The sequence below is a fragment of the Lipotes vexillifer genome, unplaced genomic scaffold (genome assembly GCF_000442215.2).
Source record: "Lipotes vexillifer unplaced genomic scaffold, Lipotes_vexillifer_v1.1 scaffold444, whole genome shotgun sequence".
NCBI classification, from domain to species: Eukaryota; Metazoa; Chordata; class Mammalia; order Artiodactyla; family Lipotidae; genus Lipotes; species Lipotes vexillifer.
Genome location: NW_006793488.1, coordinates 220187 through 229925, shown reverse-complemented (window position 1 = coordinate 229925; position 9739 = coordinate 220187). Strand labels below are relative to the sequence as shown.

General features: G+C 54.2%; 1 protein-coding gene across 1 annotated transcript in view; it reads left to right on the top strand.

The window, feature by feature from the left end:
- LYRM4 (LYR motif containing 4) overlaps positions 1-9037 on the top strand; it is a 120695-nt gene extending 111658 nt beyond the window's left edge. Inside the window, exon 3 of the mRNA XM_007466380.1 lies at positions 8969-9037. Within this exon, the coding sequence (XP_007466442.1) occupies positions 8969-9037 (69 nt within the window). The remainder of the gene's footprint in view (positions 1-8968) is intronic.
- The last annotated feature ends 702 nt before the right edge of the window (positions 9038-9739 follow it).

Here is a 9739-nt window from a genome sequence, read left to right as displayed (position 1 = left end):
TTCAGCAGGGATTGACCGAGGCACCCTCGTAGGATTCAGTGTGAGCGAGCAGGAAAACCACATGTGACCAGAGAGGGATGATTCTAGCAGCTGAGCGCGGGGTGGGCTGGGCGGGGCAAGGCCCTGTCTCCTCGCCACGGTGCTGCCCGCTGCGTCGGCGGAGTCACAAAAGGTATCCCCCGGGGCCGCGTTATGAGGACCGGCCTCCAGCCTCTCACTGGAGGGTGGTAAGGAAGCTGACTCCACACTGCTAGGTGCTAGGTGCCAGGGGCACGAAGAGGCCACAGCCCCTGCCTTCCCGAATAAAGGCAGCGCGGTGTGGGTGTGGCTGGGACCAGGGCTGGGACCTGCAGAAGAAGGCCACGCCCACCGCAGGGTTCTCCAGAGCCCTGAGGCCGCACACCACGTCTGCTCCTCTGTGCCTGTGGGAGAGCCCCGCCGGGACCTCGCTGGGCTTGAGCAGCGCCTGCAGAGCCAGGCTGTGAGCCTGCTGGCGGAGCCGGGCTGGCACGCGGGGCAGGGGCCGCTTCCTAGGCAGGGACGCTGATCTCAGGACAAAGTCCGCCAGCTGCGCTTTCCTGCAGTCGTGATGGTTACTCAGTGGGGTCGTTATCTCAGCCCATCTGTGAGAGATGGACATTTCTGAGGTCATACTTTTAGTCCAATTGGATGCATAAGTAAAGGGGGGGAGGAACAAGTGGAAAAGAGAAAAAAGGCAAAAAACACGTGAACTCATTAAGTAATGTATCTTCCAGGAAAACCACTTTTCTCCAAAATCTTGAAAAGGGGTGGGCGGGTAGACAAACCCTACCCTGGAATTGATCGTGTTTTCAGCTGAGCTGCTGGAAATGAGACCGAACCTAGAGCTATGGAAACACGCTGTTGGCCGTTTACAGTTGTGCAGGCTGCGTGGACACGTGGGGACACGTGTGTGGCATGAGGGTTCTAAGTTAGGAACACAGACTGTACGTGCACGTGATCATTTGTGAACAGTGTCTTCCACCTTTTCAAATGTAAACGTGACAAAATTGGTACGCAGAAATAAAAATAAAGTTGATTTGGGGTGGTGGGATTATGGTTGATTTTTTATTATTATTATTTCTTTTCATGCTGGGTTTATAAACCACCATGTATTCATAGAATCAACTGAGATTGAAAGGACTAGAATTTAGAGATTTGCTTCAAGTCAGAGTACTACATATTAACCCTGTGATGTTGGGTAAAGTAACTTTACCTCTTAGACCCTCATCTCTTTAACTGTAAAAGAGACATGAGGACGACACCCACCTGCTCTACACACCTTGTAAGAATCAGGTGAGCCGATAAGAGTGCGTACAACCATGTAAACCATCAAGTGCTGGAGAGAGTCCAGCTATTACTGTGTCACACACAGAAGTATGAAGCTGTCCTATTCCTAGTAAAATGACCGTAGTCCAAGTGCTCTAAAGCAGTGGCAGTGAAGAGGGCCCGTCTGCTGGATTGCAGGTGGCTTAACAGAACAGAACGGTCCCAGGCTCTTTTTAAAATCAGCTGTGGCAAAAAGTTGAGGCAGGAAGATTCATTTCCACGCACTTTGCCCTTCGCGGTTCAAGGTGAGCACGTTTAAAGAGACAGTCTGTGTGCTTCAGAGAAAAGCCGTGTGCACCAAGGCCATCTCCCCGAGGTGGTGGGAGGAGGCTGCCGCAGTGGCGAGAAGCTCCTCTGGGCTTCCTTCTCCCCGGAGAGCCAGGGGGGCACGGAAGGAGGTAGGTGGAGGGGGCCCTGTGCAGGCTCGCCCGGGCAATCTGGCCTGTGCACCGTGTCGCCCGCTGCTGCAGCCCGTCCTGCTCCGGGGCGAGTGCAAGGCGGCCCCGGGGAGGGGAGCCACGGGGCGCGGCCGCTGCTGAGCGCTGGCCCGGCGTCTGCAGCTTGTGACTCAGAGGCCTGGTTCTTTCCCCTGTTGTGGAGTCAGACTGGCAGTTGGCTTCTTGATGCCGCTGCCTACAGCAGGTTATTCGGGGACCAGTTATTTCATCCACCGGGACAGCATCCACCTCGCAGTAGGTCTCCAAGGTCTGTACTGTCGGTTACGTAGTGGAGACCAGTAGTGGGCACAGCAGCACACGGTCCTGACGTTGAAGTTGATGCTTCCGTTTGGGGATCAGTAGGGTCCCTCTGGTATCAATTCTTTGCTTCCTGGGTGTCTAATTGGAGAGTGTGTTCAGCAGCTGGGCTCCAGGGACAGAGCTAAGGCTGTGTACGATGAGTCCTCATGTCCTACAAGGGCCTGGGAGGTGAGATTGTTAAGAGAAAGCCCCCCGCCCTCTCCTTGACCCTGTGAGCACTGAGGATACCAAGGGGCCACCGCCCTGGGCTGGCACTGAAAGGGAAGGCCCAGCTTACTGTCCCGTCAGACCCGTGGCATCATTTCAGGCTCTGCCTCTGGCCTTCCCTTTCTCTCTCATCCAGAATAACTTCCTGATGGCCTGAAATCTGGCCGTTCTGTCCAGCTGCCTTCACATCCCCTCTGCAGAATGCTGGAAGGAAAGCAGATGTGGGCCTCACGGTCAGCAGCCAGTCACTGAAAACTCTGCACCCCTTTTCAGTAACAGCCCAAACCTATACCCCAGAGTCCCCGCCCCAGAGCTGATGGTCAGATGTTTACCCACCAGGGCAGCATAGGCATTGGCCCATCAGAATGAAAGCTGGCCAAGCTGGAGCTGGAAAGTAGTCCACCAAGCCAGACGGGGACCGCAGCGCGAGGCCCAGGCCTCCCGGAAGAGGGAGACCGGGTGGCAGAGGGAGGGTCGGAGCAGCGGTCGGGCGCCGAGTGCGGAAGGAGCTCGGCATTTTCACAAGTGTGGCCCCTTCACCAGCTGAGCGTCAGCCTGGCCCTGTCTCCCGGCCAGCGGGGCCCCTGTGCTTCGAGGGGCCCCCTTCCTCCAGACGTCCCTGCGAATCCCCAAGTGTCCTTGCACATACACTGAAGTGTCTCCTAGACCCTGCCAAGTCGGGGCCTGTGGAAGACGGCGGCTCTCCGGGGCTGAGTCCCATCGAGCAGGGGCACGACTTCACTGCCCGGCACTGTTGGCGGCCCTTGTCCCAACTCCCTCCCACCGTCCCGGACCGGCTCCTCAGGGGCTTCCAGGAGCTCGTGGGCTTCTCAGGGCTGGGGATGGACGGGGGCGTGTGCGCTGGGTTGGGGGCCCGGTCTGGCATCGCTTCTTAGCATCTGGGCCCACTGCTCCCTCTGTGAGTCTGCCGGGCACTTTGCTTCATGGTGGTGTTTGTCTCGGTGTCCACTGGGCTGCTCTTTCAACCTAACTTCAGAGTGAGGAAGACAGAAGGGAGCCCAGTTAATCAGATATGCTGGGGTATGTCAGCCCCCAGTGTCGTTTAAGGAAGCTCCCAAGCCCTGGGAAAGTGAGGGCGTTGCTCACCGTCTGTTCCAGTGTCCCTGCATATTACCCAGCAGGTCCCGGCGGGGCTGGGAGCAAAGGAAGACAAGGCAGCTGTTCCAAAGAAAGAAGGAGGTCTGTGCGTCCTGACACGGAGGGATGCTGAGCTTGAAAAGTAGGTTGCAGGAGAACACACGGACTGTGATTCCTCATTTGTTTGTTTCCGTTGTTTGCCCCCCACTTCGCGCATGAGTGTTCTGGCCTGGCCACTGACTGTGGTGGCCTGAGGCCCACGTGCAGGGCTGAGGGGCACCGAGCCAGGCAGCAGCGTGACCTCTGACGGACTTGTCTCTGGCAGCTTGCCGGGGCTCTCGTTGTCGCCGTCCTGGAGTAGTGCCACTTTCACTCTGACATGACGCTCAGGCCCTGGGCTCTGCCCGCTTCCAAGAAGGGCTTGGTGACCGAGTTGCTGGTGCTGACCTGCCGCTGGGTGGCTTTCGCCTGCAGAGCTTCCCCACCCACGCCGGGGGACTGCAGGCCACTGGCCAGCAGACTGTCTCTGGTGTCCCTTCATGGCCAGCGAGTGTGAGTGTGGAGGGGGGCGGCCAGCACCCGTCTCCTGCTTCACCCCGAGCAGTGCTTATCAAACTTATTTTATATTTCTAAGTTGTGTAGTCTTCTCTCTCAAAATCACACACATTTCTTATTAAGGTTATATCTAGGCATGTTGGGGTTTTTTGTGTGCCGGTTGCTGCTGTTTTTTCTCATTATATTTTCAGCGTGATCCACTGTGAAATGGAAGGGCATGTCCATTTGAGCAATTACAGGCCTTCCAAGTACAGAAATGAAACACCAAAGGTAGAGTCTGCCTATAAAAGCCTTTAAATCGATGGTGATAGTGTTATATTGCCCTCGTAAGTTTGTTGTGAGAGCAAAAGAATCAATTTTTTTTTTCTTTTTTTTTTTTGGCTGTATTGGGTCTTCGTTGCTGTGCGCGGGCTTTCTCTAGTTGTGGCGAGCGGGGGCTACTCTTCGTTGCGGTGTGCGGGCTTCTCACTGCGGTGGCTTCTCGTTGCGGAGCACAGGCTCCAGGCGCGTGGGCTTCAGTAGTTGTGGCACACGGGCTCAGTAGTTGTGGCTCGCGGGCTCTAGAGCGCAGGCTCAGTAGTCATGGCTTAGTTGCTCCGCGGCATGTGGGATCTTCCCGGACCAGGGCTCCAACCCGTGTCCCCTGCATTGGCAGGCGGACTCTTAACCACTGGACCACCAGGGAAGCCCCCCGCATGCTGTTCTTATTTAATCCTCCCAACAGCATGAAGGCATCTGATAGATTTGGGCCTAGGAAGTGTCTGGGGCAGTCGATACCTTTTCTTCAAGTCCAGTTGTGTGATTCTCACAACAGCCCCGTGACATAGGCAGTTGAGCATCAGACGCCCAGGCAGCCTCCCCACCGCCCACACTGAGCCCCGCCGCTCCGAGTCTAAGCCAGGTTGAGATGTGTTGCACGGGAGACGCTCCTGGCTTCAGAGGAGAAAGCAGTGAGGACCTGAGACCCTGGACTATGTTTCATTCCCTGGATCGTGCTCCTTCCTGCCCAGCAGGTTATTGGTCTGATGAGTCCCAGAGCTCATACGTGTTTCAGGGCCATCCAGTTATCCCATCTACTTGCGGTTGAGTCATTTGTGTGCTTTTCTAATGAAGTCTAATGCCGTGTCCCAAAGTTTATAGAGCAAAAGTGTGATTCGGTCTAATGACCCATTTGTGCATGGTAATAGTCTGACGTGGGGTGGAAGTCAGCTCGTGGTCCTGGAGGGGCTGTAAATTGCAGCTGTAATCGCACTTGCTCGCCTCCTGACCACTTCCCCTCAACTGCAGCTGGAGCCACTTGCTCCGTCATTAGCATTGCAGGCTGCCCCCGCCCCCAATGTGAGCTGACACATTTTACAGCCCAAATAAGTGTGACGGAACTGTTACACCAACGTTTATTGCCTCTTCTCGACAGCCCTTGTGGAGATAACTTTAATATTTACTCCCTGTGTGAACTGAATATTTCCCTTACCCCTCCTGTTATTGCTCTGGGTTAATCCCTTATAGCCCTGGATTATAGATGTAAACCCCCTGCTGAGCCAAGTTTAAATCATGTGGTTTTGCTTAATGCTGAGTGAACACTCTTGTTACAGTAAACGGCCCCATCGCTATTTTTATTGACTTGCCTGTATCAATTCTGTATTTCCACTAATAGCTCTTCCACCAAAGCACGTCATAATCACTTACTGACCAGATTTTAGAACTAGTGGACACGTAGAGCCTTATAACCAGGGGTACCAGACACTGGTGGTGTTAGTTACCATGTCCTTACTGAGCAGGCCTGCGTGCCTGGCGCTGCCCTGGACTCTGCTGGGAAGGCAACCGAGCCAAGCGGAGCTCAAGCCCCTGCTTCCTCCCACTCAGCCACTCTCTATGCCGAGGAGCTGACACAGGCACACAAGTCATGATAGGACAAGGCCACATGAGTGCCCCCCGGCTGGCGCAGACATTACAATAAGTGTTTCCGGGAGAGAGAGAGAGCCCCTTCTGCAGAGGGGAGCCAGGGGAGCTTCAGCGGTCGACTCAAAGGGTAGGTGGGCTTCTGCACGCTGGGTGTGGATCCACATGAGCCTGAGGGACAGACAGATTGGGACCAAGGTATCCCGGCGCCAGTGAGAAGCTCACGATCACGAGAGGGCGCCGGCCATGCGAGGAATGTGCATAGCAGACCGGGGGCCTGCACAGATAGAAACATGTTCATCTTTGTGCTCTCTTAAAACCATTAAGATCTGTTTTCATTCAGTTTTTTCCCCCAAAGGCCATAAAAGTGTTGTTTCTGAGTGGAATTTTTTAAATCTAATTCATACTTCGGTCAAAGTGGACTCTACATTTGAAGGTTTGTTTTGACTTAAAAGTTTCCTAAAACTTGAGCTCTTTGGATCGCCCCAGTGCAGCTTTCTGTGGAGCTTTTCGTGGAGCTGACTGGGACCAGGTCGCCTCATACAGCTGTGTTTCTTGCGAGTGCGCCTCCCCCCCAAAGGCTCCGCCCTTTAGATTTGCCGACCATGAGAAACAAATGCTGCGTTGACTGTGCCGGTGGGGCCTCTGTTAGGGGGGCCGCACAGGAGAGCCATCGAGACGGTGGCCGTGGGCGCTCACGGTGTCCACAGTGAGTTGGGTGGGAAGACACGTGTTTGTTCTGGGACGCGATCAACACACTGCCGAACCTTCAAACAGTCCACCAAAGGGAGTGTCAGTTGTCGAGCAAATGCACACTTTTGGGAAGTTGTTTTGCAAGATCCATTAAGAACCATAAAAATATTCATACCTGTTTACCCAATAATTCCACTTCTAGAAACCTTTTATAAGAAAAGAAGATCAGAGATGCTATGAAAGGTTTATACATGAGAATGGTAATCCCAGGACTAAGCAGAAACTCTGCAAGTGTTCGTCATATGAGAATGATTACATAAATTACCGTGCATCTTTACAATGCACTTTATCAGTTACTAAAGATATCCTTTCAAAGACTATTTAATGACATAAGGATATAAAGTTTTGAAAAGCGAGTTATGATTCCAAATTTAAATATTCTGTTTATATATACACACATACTTTTTTTTTTTTTTTTTTTTTTTTTTTTTTTTTTGCGGTACATGGGCCTCTCAGTGTTGTGGCCTCTCCCGTTGCAGAGCACAGGCTCCGGACGCGCACAGGCTCAGCGGCCATGGCTCACGGGCCCAGCCGCTCCACGGCATGTGGGATCTTCCCAGACCGGGGCACAAACCCGTGTCCCCTGCATCGGCAGGCGGACGGACTCTCAACCACTGCGCCACCAGGGAAGCCCCACACATATATTTTAAATGTATAAGTGAATTAAAAGACTAGACAGAAAAAATGCTAAAATATTAATAGCCACATACTCTAAAGCAAATATTGTGGGACAAAAGAAGACCTTTATAAGTCCCAGTGTGGTTTTCTTTAAACTTTAGAAATTCGCAGACTATCTGTTAATGGTACCTTCCCAGGTGATAGGGACATTGTTTCCACTTATCCTAGGGCACAGCACACCTTCTTGTCTGCAGTGACCTTTTTATCAATAGTCATATAGTCTACCCTTAAAATTCACAATATACATTCACATCAGTTACGGTTTGGTTTAGTTGTATATAACAAGAAACCCAAATAACAGTAGCTTTAAAAATGTCGGTTTATTTTTCTCTCATGTAAAAGGAAAGTTGGCATTAAGCCAGTAAGTTGGCTGGTGTGATGGCTCCATGGTCATCAAGAACCCAGGCACCTCCCTCCTGCCTCTCATCTTCCGTGTGTGGCCCCATATCCCACTTACCTCATAGTGCTAGACAGCTGCTGATGTTCCAGCCATCAGCTTACAGTTGCCTCCCTCCTTGTCTGTCTCCCTCCTGGCCTCTGAGCTTCCTGAGGGCAGGGATGGGTCTCCAGCCTCACCCGAGCACAGTCCCAGTATGGGAGGTGCCTGCCATTCATCTGTGGCCCAGCCGGGGCTGGGCTGCCCTTTACACCTCCTCCAGGGCTTGCCGGGGCTTTCATTCAACAAATGCCCATACATCATCTCTGCTGCAGAGCCCTCTGCTCTCCGCTTCCTTTTCTCGTCCCCTTGTCAGTGGTCGCAGGACTGCAGGACCCAGGGCCACAGCGTGCCTGGGTCACCTGTCCTGCCTTTGAGGGGCTCCCAGGCAGACCTGAATGAGCACAGGACCTCACACAGGCCCTGGGCACACACCACTCAGGTGGTCCAGGCAGGCTGCAAGGTGGGGACAGCGGGCTTCACAGCCTCCCTCACGGCTGCTGCCGGCTGTAAGACACGTTAGGAGGCAGAGAGCCGGCCCCTCAGGAGTTGACAGGAAGCCCGTTACACCTCCCACCGCTGCAGCACAGGCATCCTCGCCTCTGTGTCCACAGTGACGTCCCCTGGCAGGTTCCCCAGCTGCCCCCAGGGCCCTCGTACCACGTAGGTGCCAACCGTGTTGAGGGTCCAAAGGCTGTCGGAGCAGCAAAGGACGTGAAGATCAGCTGGGAGCAGCCCTGTAGCCCTCATCCCACAGGTGAGGATGCTGAGACCAGAGGGAGGAGGTGGACAGCGTGGCAGGTGAGTGGCAGAGCAGGGGTACAGCTGTGCTTCCTCTGCCCCAGCGTGGACAGCGCTCACTAGTGCCTTACGGTGAAAGTCCATCCTTGCGGAAGAAACGGTCCTAAAGGCCAGAAATCCTGTTGGGTGAGGAGCTGCTGTGCACAGGTCTGGCTGGGTCTCACCTGGCTCAGGACAGCCCACGGTCGGGGCCATCCCACGGGCGAGCAGGAACGAGTGGGCATCTCCCACTGTTCCCACAGTGCGGGAAGTGGGGTGGGACAGTGCCGGGAATTAGCAGAAGCGAAGCTGGTGACTGCACTCCGCCCCACAGTGCCGTTTCCAGAACGACGTCCTGTGACGGTGCACATCTGCACCTAAATGTAGAAACGTACTTCTGAGTTTCACGGCTAACGGAGCCCATGGTTCTTGGTCTGTGTCTTCTCTTTGCCTCCAGGTACACATTGGCCAAATGTATTCGACTGACAAGCTCGTCATTGAGAATCAAGAGAAGCCCAGGGCCTAGGGAGCCGGGACCAGCCACCACCAGCAGCCGTGGACCACTTTCAGCATCCATCCTGCTTGGCAAGGGCACTCCCAGCAGACCACAAGTGGCCTCCCACATCAGCTTTAAATAGCTTCTCACTCTGCCTGATGAACTGAGCGAGGTTCCCGTTCTCCTGCAGCCTTAGTGACAAAAGGTGGCTGTCTCTCCTTGGTTGAAGTGTTAGGATGAAGAGCTGGAGCGCCTCAGGAGAATGCCGTGTACTGCTGCGTCTCCTCCAGCCCACCCCTCCTTGTAGCTCCTCGGCACTTGTATACAGCATTCCCAGAGTTTGTTTCTTGGTCCTTGACAATAAAGAGAAGGTCCCTAGGCCTTCTATACCGGACGCACCCATCATGCTTAATGCCCTTGTGTTTCCTGCTGGTTGCCGGGTCAGTGGGGAGACCAACAGGGAGGGTCCAGCCCTGAGCTGAGTCCCCCCTTTGCAAAGGCAAGTCCAAGCACCAGTAGAGATTTGGGGGCAGCTTGGAGTAGGGCAGAGCTGAAACGATAAAGGGTGCACCCTGCAATTCAGACCTGGGCCCAGTGCAACAGCAGAGGTGGCCTGGGTGTGGTTGCACACCTGGGGACAGGTACGTACAACCTGCTGCTCAGACTGTGGTCTCGGGATTGGCAACGTCAGCCCCACCGGGGAGCTTGCTGGAAGCGCAGAATCTCAAGCCC